General features: G+C 39.3%; 1 protein-coding gene across 1 annotated transcript in view; it reads right to left on the bottom strand.

Annotated features, from left to right (window-relative positions):
- Nucleotides 1-13,903, bottom strand: part of MLIP (muscular LMNA interacting protein) — a 104,066-nt gene that overhangs the window by 25,549 nt on the left and 64,614 nt on the right. Inside the window, exons 6-11 of the mRNA XM_030945361.1 lie at nucleotides 11,094-11,159; nucleotides 10,928-11,011; nucleotides 10,773-10,832; nucleotides 9,059-9,103; nucleotides 6,459-6,503; nucleotides 536-661 (exon numbers count right to left, since the gene is read on the bottom strand). Of these exons, the coding sequence (XP_030801221.1) occupies nucleotides 536-661; nucleotides 6,459-6,503; nucleotides 9,059-9,103; nucleotides 10,773-10,832; nucleotides 10,928-11,011; nucleotides 11,094-11,159 (426 nt within the window). The remainder of the gene's footprint in view (nucleotides 1-535; nucleotides 662-6,458; nucleotides 6,504-9,058; nucleotides 9,104-10,772; nucleotides 10,833-10,927; nucleotides 11,012-11,093; nucleotides 11,160-13,903) is intronic.

Below are 13,903 nucleotides of genomic sequence, written 5' to 3'. Positions count from 1 at the left end.
GACATGGACCTGGGGGAGATATGGACTGTGGGAGACATGGACTGGGGGAGATATGCACTGGGGGAGATATGGACTGGCAGTGAAACAGAAACATACTGGGGCTCCTCTGCAGTCTGCCTTGGAGAAGATGTTGTGAACCTTGCCCAGCCCTCACCGTCATTTCTCTTCAGAGAGGTTTCAGGTCTGGGCCCCAGATGAAGGAAGCACTCTCTACTAGATATGACCTAGACATCTGTTTGACAGGGAAGCACAGGATTTCAACTCTCTTTTTTACAATGTTTCTTACAGATGTCATGAAAAGCTCCTCTCCTCAACATACAGGTGTTTACATCACCAAAGAATAATGGCCCTGTAGAAAGCCTAGCTGCCCATCTCAGCTTGAAGACTTTCCTTTAGGATCCAGGTGCCCCTTAGGGAATCATCTCACTTTGCAAAAGAAAAAGAGACAGGAGCAAAACAAGGATCTATGTTTATTACTTCATCTTTAGGGAAATTAGCTGAGGCTACAAAATCCTTCAGAGTGAGAGCTACTCACCTGCTCAATATTTTGATCACTGATTTCTTCAAGGTACTTTTTAAAAGGATTGGGTTGATAGGGCTCCTCCATTTGCTGTGCACTCTTTGCTTTCACCAGCACGGGACGAATAACACCAGGTTTTGTCTTGACCCATAGCACATCCAGGAGAAAAGAGATGGAAGAAGAATCACATAAAACACCTTACCATTTACAGAATATTTGTTAGACAAGTCAATTCTGGCGGGGCTATACTGACTATATTTTAAAAAATTTTCTTAATGATATGTTTCACCACCAAAATTATTCAGGTATCATGCTGCCTGGACTACTTCTAATACAGATAGTGGAGAAAAGTGCCAAGAGCTGCTTTTATGCACAGAACGTCATCACTGGCGTGTGTTTATTACTGACAAAAAATAGCTACAGAGCTGTCAGACCATGGTTTGTGGGTTTTGCTGGCTGGTTTTTTTTTTTCTGGCTGTTCAGCTGCAGCTTGATTAGTTCAAGTCACACTTTATGCACAGCCACACATCTGCTTTTACACTGGGCTCCTCAAAACAGTAACTGTGAAGGAAGCAAGGACAACCTGTGATGCTGTTAGTTTACACCCAGGCAGAGGCATGTTAGGAAAAGTCTTATTGGGGAATAATACCAGTGATTGTGTGCTGGACTTTATAGTCATAGAGTCACTGAATCACAGGATGGAAAAGACCCTTCCAATCATTGAGTCCACTCATAAACCTACTACTGCCAACATATACATAAACATATACCTGAGCACTCCATCTACACATCTTTTAAATACCTGCAGGATATTATGTCCAATGAGTGGAAATGTTAAGACAGAGTACTAAAAGTGGAGACATAATATTGATTTCAGGTACTGTAAATGATACACATGTAGAATAGAATTTTTTTTATTGGAAAAGGCCCCTAAGATAATAGAGTCCCACCAATGACCTACCACTGCCAAGTCCACCAGTAAAATATATCACTAAGAGCCACATCTACATATCTTTTAAATTCTTCCAGGGATGGTGATTCAACCACTTCCCTGTGCAGCCTTGAAGAAACTTTCCTTAATGTTCAATATAAACCTTCCCTGACATGACTTAAGGCCATTTCCTCTTGTCTTATCACGACCTTGCTACAGCCTCCTTTCAGGCACTTGTAGACAGTGGTAAGGTCTCCCCTGACCTTCCTTTTCTCCAGGCCAAACACCCCCAGCTCCCTCAGCTGCTCCTCGCAGCACTTGTGCTCCAGACCCTGCCCCAGCTCCACTGCCCTTCCCTGGACTCACTCCAGCCCCTCAATGTCTTTCTAACAGTGAGGGGCCCAGAACTGGACCCAGCACTGGAGGTGTGGCCCCAGCAGTGCTGAGTACAGGGGGACAATCCCTGCCCTGCTCCTGCTGGTCACACTATTGCTGATACAGACCAGGATGCCATTGGCCTTCTTGGCCACCTGGGCACACACTGACTCATGATCAGCTGCTGCAACCAGCACCCCCAGGTCCTTTCCCACTGGGCCCCATTCCAGCCACTCTGGCCCAGCCTGCAGCTCTGCATGGGGCTGTTGTGCCCCAAGGGCAGGACCCAGCACTCGGCCTTGTTGAACCTCATACAATTGGCCTCAGCCCATCTACCCAGCCTGTCCAGATCCCTCTGCACAGAACCCTCCTACCCAGAAGATCAACACCCAACTTGCAAACTGGCTGAGGGTGCATTAAATCCTCTCTCACAGATCATCAATAAAGATACTAAGCAGAACAGGCTGCAATACTGAGCCTTGGGGAACACCCCTTGTGGCTGGCCACCAGCCAGATCTAACCCCATTCCACACCACTCTCTGAGCCTGGCCATCCAGCCAGTTCTTCTCTCCAGCTCCCTCTGAGGTTCTCCTGACTCAGGAAGCCCCTCTGTGCACCCCACTGCAGCGCTCCACTGCCAATCATGCCAGCACTAGAGCCACTCACCTCGGTGACAGAGTGACAGTATCTTTAAGAGTTCAGTTGGAAAAGTACACTTTTAGAGGATCTGATCAGCATGGATATGTGATACCCATCATTTCAGACAAATTGGATTATTTCACCAAGAAAAACTTCCTTGGTTGTCAACCAGTGAACCAAAAAATTTGACTATTACCGTCTCAATTTAGTATATCTGTGATTTTTTTTTTAAATTCTTACTGTAAAATCTGACAAGATGGATTGTGGCATAAACTCTAAATAGAGGCTAAGGGATAATTTTAAAATAGACATGTTCAGTGAGCCAAAAAGGGAAGAAAAAGTACACTTTCTCACTGGAATTTTAAAAGTAGTCAAGTCTTCCAAGATCCGTGATTGAATTTAAACTTTTAAATGAATCAGTTGTATTCTATTCTGTTATGACTAACCCCTAGAAAATAAGTGGTCTCTGTCACAACTGATGAAGGTAGTAACAACAGGACTGCTGCTGAGCTCCTTCTGTGGTTGCAGCACAGAGAGGCAGCTTGCCCAGCTGGGACTGAGAAATAAGTGTTGTCACAGCTCCCCATCCTCAGTATCCAACCAGGTATAAAAATGCAGAGGAGAAACTTGATTCCCTATTAGATTTATTTATAAAATAAATACATATACTCAATAACACCCTGCTGTCTATTTATAATAGCAATACACTTCATCAGTCAGTCTGGAAAAAGAGAAGTTTACTATGAAAGTAAGCTTAAAATGATTCAGCTGAGATTGCTGGATGTAGCATGTAAACTGAGTCATGGATCCCCTTAAAACAGCATCTGCAGGCATCCAGCAATGTCCATTGAGGGGAGGGTGCAGAGGGTGTTTTGTGCTCTGCTTCTGCCCTGGGAAAGGACAGAGCTCAGCCCAGGGTCTGAGGTAAAGGCAGCAGAGGCAGGCATGAGCACAACACTCCTGGGCAGAGCAAGGCCCAGGGAGTAAAACATCTTCCCTTAGATTTGTGCTTTCTACTCTCCCTCCTCTCCACAAATTGGGGCCCTTTCATTTGTCTCATCAAGCAAGAAAAATATTCAACTGAAAGCAAAAATTCAGCCATGCAGTGATACTAACATTTTTTTAAAGAGCAGTAACTGTCAAGCTGCATCAAAAATGTTTTCATTACGAAGATCAACTTTTTCAAAGATGCAGCACTTATTTAATGAATTTCTAGTCCTTACTTCATGACTATATCTTTGTAGGATTCACCAAAAGATACTTATTTTTCTATCAATATTTCTGAAAAGCATCCGTAAAGTGTCTGGATTTCAACACAAAGTAAATATAAATTTGAAAAGAAAGGTACAGTTGTTATCAAGTCATTATTATGCAGACAAAGGACGTGTGGTCTTCTGGCACTCCTCCACACCATGTAACCATGCAATCAAAAGCCCATTGTGGTACCTGAAATCATCAAGGATAAGCTACTCTCCTTTTGTAAGAAACCTCTTCCAAATGCATGCTGTAGAAATGCTTTTAAGGAAGCATTTTCTAAGCAACACCATGTACTCAAATGCTGACTGAGTCATATGTTTATGTCTGACTCTGCTAACAGAGTGACAGATATCAGCCAGCAACCAGAATTCTAAACACTTTATTAGCACTCTGACAAACTACATAAAATCTTTGATCCAAAACCAAGAACTTGAACTCTTTCTTTGATGACAAATGTCACAGCTGACATGCTGAGAAACAATTTAAAACTAAGTTTTGCCAAGGAAACCGTTGGTCTCCCTACAACAACATGAAAAAATGGTAAAGGCTGTCACGGTAGCACTGGGCTGCCATCATATGTGCACAAAACTTTCAGCAAATTACACAGGGCCAAAGCACAAGTTCCAGAGCTGACCCATAATCAGTGATACTGACCCAGTGCCAGGGCATTCTCTGGCATGGGTTTGGCCCAGGTCAGAAAATGCACAAATAGAAATAATCTACATGCTGGGCTGCGGTGCCTCTCTATGGGCAGCATGGACAGGGCCACCCTCCCTCAGGAACTGAAGGTATTTTGCGTGAAAATGAGCCTTGCATAGTATCTGTCCAAAAAATGAGAAGACAGAATGTTGGCAGAGGTATGGGCACGTTCACCTCTAATTTTCTCCATGTTATTATCACCCTGGTTGCCCCTGAGATCTTACTGAAACTGGTGGGTCAGGTCCCATTTGCAACCCCATTCCATCAGTGACAGAACAAGGGAGATTTGCTTGAAACAGAAAGAGGGCAGGTTTAGATTAGGTATTAGGAAGAAATTATTTGCTGTGAGACTGGTGAGGCACTGGAACAGGTGGCCCAGAGAAGTTGTGGATGCCCCAGCCCTCGTCAGGTTGGATGGAGCTCTGAGCAATGTGGTCTTGTCAAAGGTGTCCCTGTCCACAGCACCAGGGTTGGAACAAGTCACAAATCAAGTTCCTGAGAAATCTGCTTGGGAATCTGGGCTTTGAATTATGGATGCAGATCAGACAGAAAAGATTGTCTGGTAAGGTGACAAAGTTTGGTGGTAATACTAATTAGGGGACTAAAAATATTGGTGCAAAGACTTACAGAGAGATCCTAAAATATTGAGTAAATGAATAATAAAAGGCAGGTGAAACATAACTGAATTCAGTATTGACACATTTCACAGCAGAAAACTAAACTACATCCCAAATTTGCTCATGCTCATGCACCAATGAGCTAATTAGCTGAGAAACCAGCTCTCACTACTCAGGAATTATATCTTGACTTTATTGTGTATTGTTCTGTGCAAACATTGGTTTGCTGCTCAATACAAGTAGGAAGAACTAAATAGAGTACTATAAATCGTTAAGAAAGGAATAGAAATAGCAATAAAGGACCTTATCACATCCTCATGTAACTAGAAAGTTCTGTATCCAGAGCTATATAAGAACAGTTTATGGTTTTAGTCTCCAAATCTCAAAAACAAATATCTGAAAAAGATATAGAAAAGGGCAAGAAGGATCATCAGTGATATGGGATAATATCCATACTTTTCAAAGAGTGACCAAGCAATTTTTAATTTTCTACATGAAATAGACATGACTGGTAGTGCTAGATATTATTGCAATACCTAGAAAAAAAAACTTACATTATTTAGAAAGCAAAGAAAGAAAAATTATTTGCTATTTCAGTACAAGAACTGAGGTCAAGTCATAGGCGTAAAACAAAGGACTGAAGTACTAGTTTGCACCATGCATAATTTAAAAGTAAAGTCTACTGCTAGAGAATGTTATAAAGATCAAAATATAGCAAAATTCAAAAAGTAACTGGAAAAATCATGAAAGCAGATTTAGTCAAAGATTGCTAGGAGAAGAAATTGATTCAGGAAGTCCCTGAGATTGCATTATTTAAAATACAAGGGAAAAATTTCTCGTCCACATCTCCTTTTTTCCCTAAGCATCCATTAATGATCACTGTCACTTGGGCAGGCTCCATGATTTCGCTTCTGAGTCTTCTTCAGAAACTTTGTCTCCAACAAGATGAAATTGTGATCAGAGCTTAAATGAACATCTGATACATAATCTCCCTTTCTTACTTGATCTTACCCTTGCTTTTCACTCATTAAAGCAGCTTTGATGTAAAATAAAGTGTAAGAGGAAAATAGATGGTAGAATCATTTCACATTTAAACAAAACTGTACAAGTGGAATATTAAAAGAGTCCAAGAGGCAGCAGCTGATTCTACTGTTGTCATGCACCTCAAGATCCAGCATGACTCTGTAGTTTGGCATTTGGCCCATGGGTTTACAAGTAGTGTCAGGATTTACAGCTACTTGAAACAGGTGTGTAATTCAGCACAGAAAAAAAAACCAATACAGCTCTGTAGAAGCAATGCAGCTTTGTAAAAAGATATTGACTGGATTTTTTTTCAAAGGACTAAGGAAGCAAGTAATTAATAAAATTTTGTCCTTGTGCACATTTTGAAAACAGTGTATCACAGCTGTGCTCTACATACCAGCTGACTCTCAGTTACTATAGGCACCGATTTGTAAAGGTTGGCCTGCAAAAAAGATGAATATACACAGTATTACAAACAATATCTTTGTGATTACAATGATGACAGAAAAAAATTCAGGAACAGCACTAGGCTTAACTTAGCTAGAGAAGGTTTTCCCACTGACACAGTGGTATGAAAGAATATAAAACATTCTCATTTCCAGTTTTATTTCTAGATGTAGTCAAATTCCTGTTAAGATTTTAGGAATTCTTTTTTCCAAGTGCAACAAAATTGCTGTTTTTCATCTTGATCTAATATTGAAATTTAAATCTTATTTTTCTGAGCCTGCCATTGTCTGTTAATTTGCAGCATCAATGTTTTTAACATTATGAATAGTACTGGGTTGAGTACCTTCTCAACCTTTTCTCACTTTATAGTAGAAGAACCAGAACAATCCTACTTAAGCATACATGTCAGTAATATGGACATTCATTTTTCCAGTTAATCTTGAGAAATTTCTATCTAGAGAATAATTGTATTATTATTATTAAAATATATTAATATTTTATATTTAATATATATTAATATATATTAAAATTATTATATATGTATTATTAAAAATCAGCAGTATCATCCCTAAAGCCAACAGAGATGCATTATTATTAAATGGTGAATAGAATCATATCAAACACCATACAGTTTTAAATGTCATTAAATTACAACTGTGGTACTTAGTTGTCAGCTGGTATAAACTGAATTTACTTTTCATACTTTTTATACACTCACAATAATTTACATCCTTAAAAGGTTCTGAATTTCATGAGAATATAAAAGGTAGATGAGGCCAAGGCAAATCTATGACATTTTAATTGTTAAATGGCAGGCTATTTCAACATACTTTTATAATCTAATACTCTGTATAACCTATTGAAGTCATTAGCAATATTACCATGTTAACATACATATACCTTTGCATATGGTAGTTATAAATAACACCTAAGCATTACTCATAAACAAATTTAAGCTCCTCTTTTAACCAAAAATGCCTTCAAAGCAACATTTTGACAAGCATCTCAGTATTAGATATTGTAAATACAAAAAGAAGATAACTCTATGGAAAACCATTTCTGTGTGTCCTTTCTCTAACGGCCAGAGGACAAACCACTGCCTGGATTATTAACTGGGGCAGAAATAGCCTTTTTACATCCTACTAAGAAGCAGAGTGAGAGAGGAGGAAAGAGCTGTGATGCATCTATGCTATTAAAGACACCTGATGTACCCCTCAGGAGACTGCTGCAGAGTACAGCAATGGCAGAGCACAGGAGAGCCTAGACCATCAAGTTCACACACAAGTGTGTGTGTCAGGAGACAGACTGGGGTCTACAGCCCAGCCTGGGGACCCCAGTCTGTCTCCTGACACACAAAAAATTCAACACACCTGTACAATTTTTAGGAAAGATTGGCCTTCCAATAAACCTCTGTGTTATTCCCAAACACATTTTTAAATATTGTTTTGTTTCATTCATCTAGAAAGTGCTGGTGGAAACAGAAAAAAATGTGTTTGTAAGGGTGATTTTCCATGCCATCCCTAGGCTTCCCTAAGCTGGATGCCTGAAATTATGGTATATGTCCATATTTCAGTTTTGGGAGCTGGAGATTTGCACTGGAGTGTTATTAAATACACTCTGTTCTCAAAGACTACTTCTGAAGTACACTCTTTTATTTCATTAAAAAGCTCTCCTCTGATATTCTTCCTAATTAGTATGAGCCAGCACAATCTGTCAAGCAAAAATCACAGTATGCAATAAAATATGCATACTGCCACATTCAGGAAGCAAAACTGAATTGATCAGTCAAGCATTGTGCTGGCATAAAACTGGGAGACCTCTGTTGCTTTGCCAATACTGCTTTGATTTGAGATTCAATAGGAATGCTGAATGATGAATAGGAAGCTGAGATTTCTCACCACATGACTAAATGAGTTGCAAGTAAAATGTGGAACCTGCAGTAAGTGTGTATGCTAGAGACAATTAATATGTTAATTGGGTTTAATGTTTCAATAATTGAACAAATGACTCAATATAGATATTTTCAACATATGTTACAAAACAGATTCAATTAATCTAAAGTGTGGGTTTTCAGCCAGCTCTGTATCTTGGAAAGAAAAGTTTGGATCAATCCCAGATTCTGAAGGATAAGCAAGAACTACAGGACTTCTACCAAAGCAATTCCCCTACAGTGCAGGCTAAGTCCAAAGAAATGCACCCTTCAGCACCCATAACAAACAGTCTGTATACCAAACAGCTGAACTCTTGCCCCAGGCTTGAAGGAAACAACAACAAAAAGTGTGTGAGGAGGTTAATTTTAACATCATATTTACACAGGTAAAATTATCAACAGACACAGCAGCGAAGAGAGACTCCAGCTGGGATGATTTACTACAGTGAGAAGACACTTCAAGTCTCAAATGCCAGCACTGTAATATATTTGCTTGTCTATTCTAGTCACCATCTGATATCACAAGCAGATGCTTGTTCAGACTCACCCAGGATTGCTTAGGAGCAGACAAAGTAAGCATTTTTGCATGCAAAATAGAGAGCCATGGTAAAAGTACTTACATATCTGGTTTCACGCCCTGCTGCTCTCTGCAGTGTTGTTGACATCTTGTAAAGAAACAAACAGATATATAATCAATATATTGAGTTACTCTGAACAGTAACTCCAAGAGATTTTCAACGTTCTGAGACTTTATTAATTGCTCAAATTCAGGAAAACTTGAGTTTTCCAGAAATATTCACGCCATACATGAGACTAAGGCATATTTAAGCTTTGCTTGTCTGTTTATTATAGAAAATACCACTTAATTTTACTGCTCAAAAACATTGATTCTGCTCTATTGAGGTTGGCATTTAATATGAGAACTCTCATAACAAAATGCTTATTATTAGATAGCCATAAGTATCATTGCCCCTTGAAATTGAAGTTACATTTGCTCACAGAATACAAAATATTACACCTCCATGCTTTCATTTGCAAGAATTTGCTTTAATTTGACTAATCCGTAACAATTCTAAGGCATATCAGCTCTTTTTTTTCTTCCACGTCTATGACCCTCTTTTACCCTCTGTTAAGCACTTTTTGACCTCATTCTGAGATCCTCAACACTTTTAGCTTGGTCCCTATGCTGCATTTATTTGATTTCATGACTGCTGAAAGATGCCTTCCATTCTCAATTGCCCAAGGAAGTGGTTTTTGGATACTCTAACTCATCTTGGTAGCAGCATTTTAAGCACTCCAAATTCTTCAGGCATTGGAAAACACACTCAATTACACTGTCTGCCCATCCTTCTCCTGCTATCACATTTCTGTCTTTCAGCCTCTTGGAGTCCAATTCACCCCTGCACGCTGATTGACAGAAGTACTTTCAAAACCAGAAATTAAATGTGAATTGTATATTCAATATAGCCGCTGAGAAATGCTGGAGCTGTGCCCTATTCTTGCGTGGTGGACTGGACATAAAGCCGGATATTTTGAATGAATTAACTTTTTGCTATGTTCATCTGCCAGAAATTCCTTTCCTGCCATTTTTAGTTGTATTTCTGCCATTTTCACTTTCCTATAGCTGCAACAGGTAACTTTAATTTACTTGGAGCAAACTGAAGACCTTCTTCCCTTGGTTAGCCATCCCTCTGAACCCAGAAGGCACATCAGCATAACTTAATGAAACCAGAAGTTTAGAAGTAGAAAATTAACCCTGCCTCTCACTACCTATTTCTTAGTCATCCAGGAGAAAGAGATATTGCAGACATCCTCCTTCTAGGAGTGGTGAGACTTAAAATGAAATCAGAACTTCAGAACAAGTCCAACTATTAATTTAATACTCCCATTATTTTAAAATAAATAATGAGCTTGAAAAAATCCCTATGTTCTGAAAGATGCTTCCAGCCACCAAAGCTAGAAACATCGGTTGCTTTGTAGTAAGCACGCATGGATGGGATGAAGCCTGGGAGAAGGCCAAAGACTCTGCCATATGGCAGGCAAGGTATGAGAGATTTTTAGCCTCTGAAGCCTTAAAACACTCTTTCATAATGTATCTCCTTGTGACTCCAGGAAAGCGTCGTGCAGCAAAGACTGCACAGGCTCCAGGGCTACAGTTCTGTCTTTCCATGCTTTTTTAGCCACCAAACACTTTTGATTTTGCATTTTCTCAGCTGCAGCTCTGAGTTGCCTTTGGTTTTACTGCCACAGCAGTCCCTACTGCCTACTGATTTTGCCTGCCTTTATAATTACTTGAAAAGAGCCCTTGCTGTGGACACGGACTTATCCACCTACCTTGCCAACATCTGACTCTGTGCTCATCTGCAGAAAACTTGGAGAAGACTCACACCGGCGCTGGAAAATTATTTTCAACAGAGAATGGACATGTTAATGCCAGAAGACAAAAGAGAAGGAAGAGAATAAGTCCATTCCACACACTGATGGGTTACCATAGTTAAGGGGTCCTGCAGGACTTGATCAATGACAGCACACAACTCTTCTGTTTGTTGTCTGAGCTGGGCAGGGGAGCACATCTGAAAAGGGAGGATGGATCACTCAGTTAAACTTTGCTTTTTGATTTCAAATATAGATCTGAAAGATAAATAACACCACTACCTCTGAATGAGTGTCCAAAGCAGTGCCTTCAGTCGCACTAGCAGGTTTGGCCGGCTCTTCTAATGCCTGCAATTCAAGAGATATTGGTGTGATACTGAGTTGAAAATTTCGAAAACCAAACATACACTTTTTCCAATACTCTGTTTCCAAAGGTGGCACTTTCTCTTTCACCATGTAAAGATGGAAAAGAAAGAAATTACAGGTCTAGTGATGTTCTTTAGGTTCCCAAAACCTGATTCAGAGTGTAGGTATGGGTTTACAGAGAAAAGAGTATTCAAGCAGGATGAATCATCTCCACTTCTGGAAAATCAGAAACTACCAGTTCCAATTGTATTCTCCTTCAATAATGCCACCTCTTTCACAGTAAATGTGACACGGTGAGTGTGCACTGTGTACCAACAGAGAGCCACCACCTGTGAGCAGATGGACAAGGCAGGGACCCAAACACACAGGAGGCTCTTTTTTTCCTTTAGTAAATGTTTTCTGTGAAAAGTGTCTCCTATTTAAAGAGGATGGTGGTGTCACCTTGCAACAAAAATAGTTTGCCATTCTTGGGTTTTAGCCTGAAATCAGAAATGCATGGAGCAAAATATGTTCCGTACTCTAATTGTGATCTCACACTAAGCACATATGCAATCTCTCAAAACAAAACACAAGCTTCTGTGTGGCTATACCGCTCACTTCCCTATACAGGTACTTGGAGCAGGTCTGAGAACAGTGGAAATCAGTTTGCCAATCCCTTCACTTTGTAAGGGTCACAAAACACCCTCAAAAGCCAAAATCCACTGCTCAGCTCCCTTTTCATCTTCATCCAGCATCTGTGAAGCACATTCTCCCTGCCATCACCCGTTTTTGCTTTGAAGTGATTTTCAAATCGACACCTGGCTGAGACCAAAAATTACTCTGGAAGCCTGCTGATGTGTCTGCTGAAGCTGGACTACAGGGAAGGGAACTGCAGGGTTTGTGGAGTTTTTTTGTTTAACACATTATGTTTTTGTAAGGTTTCATTTTATTAATTTTTTTTAAGTATAAGAGAAAAAAGAGCATGCCAGTAAAGCCTTTTTTCATGCATGTGGGATACTGCGTGAATGGGCTGGTGCCACTGAGGTGGGTATGAGGGCTGCCAAATACAGGAGATGTATGTGGACCTGTGATGGAAATATCAGAATATTTAAAAAATAAAAAAGAAAAGAAGCATACTTATTTCTGAGTTTTACTTTGCTGACTACATTTGATTTCTTTCCTTGTCCAGCTACTGGCAGCATACATCTGTGTACACCTAAGCGAAAAGTTAGTGACAATTTACTTTTAATATTATTATAATACCACCCACAAATTATCTTGCACAAAAGCACATTTATGGAACACCATGTCTTCTACTAAAATTAAAAGTGATTGCTTTCCAAACATTTCTTCCTTTATCTTTTGACAAATGACAAATGTGTTGGCCTTAGAGTAATTTTAGTTCAAAAGGTGAAAAGTAAAAGTGATTCACTTTTATATACAGAAATGAATGTAATCTTATCCCAAGACAGACCACGAAAAGATAAACAGTCTTTCTCATCTCTGAAGTCTCATCATTGTCATCCAGTTAGAGTTTCAAAAAGACAGACAGTCTTGTTCAAGAGGAGGACTCATCCGAAGAGAGCTCAGCAGTGCACTCAAATACAGTGCCCCTGGTTCAATAAGCAATAAAATTAAGTAGAAGGGTCATTTCAGTTCTTACTAGGGTCAGGATTGACAAAACAGCCTCATATAGAGGGATGATGAGTTTGAATGTGAGTTAGGAAAAACTTTTAATCAATCATGGATTTGGAATGGGGAATTATCTAAACTTCTCAAAACCCCCAATAAACCAGTAAGACAATAAACATAATAACGGGATTGTTGAGAAAAAAAATACAGTTGCTGTTTCATATTCACTTCACCAGAATAGTGGGTGAACAAAATCAAGGGTAAGAAACAACTACCCTGAAGATTTGGGGGAATCTTTCCAGGGGAATTACAGCTACATCCAGAAGTCTCTGTTCAGAACCAAGACTGGCTAATTTAAGAATCTATTAGTTTCAGAAGCTGAGTTCCCAAATATCTTTCCATTTTGGAGCCTTCAGTAACTAAGGAATGCAGGTGAGCACAGCACCAAGGTCTGTGCTCTCCACAGTCCCTGTGAGATACAGCCATCATGCAGGAGCCATGCTAGAAAAAGCTACAGTGTTCTCCCTTACTGAACTTTTGGGAAAAGAAAATTTTAATCTTCAAACCAATTAATCTAATTTCATTCACTATTTCACCTCTTTAATTCTTCTTTTTTTTTCCTTTCTTTTTTCTTTTTCCTATTTTTCATTTTTTCTTATTTGAACAGCTGAGTTTTCCCAAGAAAGAGTAGAAACAGGAAAATATACTCTCTATAACTATCCCTACCACCTCTACTAAGATAAATGGTTCTGCTTAATCTGTTGTTAGCTTTTCAAAACACATCTCATTTTTTCCCAGCATGCCTTCTTTCACATTTCCACATAGAAAAAATAAAGAGATAAAAATGTACAACTACATTTTCAAAATTACTGGTGTCATCATGCAAAAATGTTATGATTAATTTCTGTCTACATGCTGCTGATTAGCACTATCAACAGTACTCAAGATTCACTTCCTATGCTGATGGTCTAACAATATTAGAAGTGGAACATTCTTGTTAAGACATTCAAATTTTTGATTATATATGAAACAACAATGGTACCACAATTTAAAAGAACATCATAATTTAGATAATGAAAATGTAAAGCAATTTAAATGAAATAACCAGCTGCTGA

The sequence above is a fragment of the Camarhynchus parvulus genome, chromosome 3 (genome assembly GCF_901933205.1).
Source record: "Camarhynchus parvulus chromosome 3, STF_HiC, whole genome shotgun sequence".
Taxonomy (NCBI): Eukaryota; Metazoa; Chordata; class Aves; order Passeriformes; family Thraupidae; genus Camarhynchus; species Camarhynchus parvulus.
The sequence above is the reverse complement of the archived record's forward strand: the minus strand, read 5'-3'. Positions and strand labels throughout refer to the sequence as shown.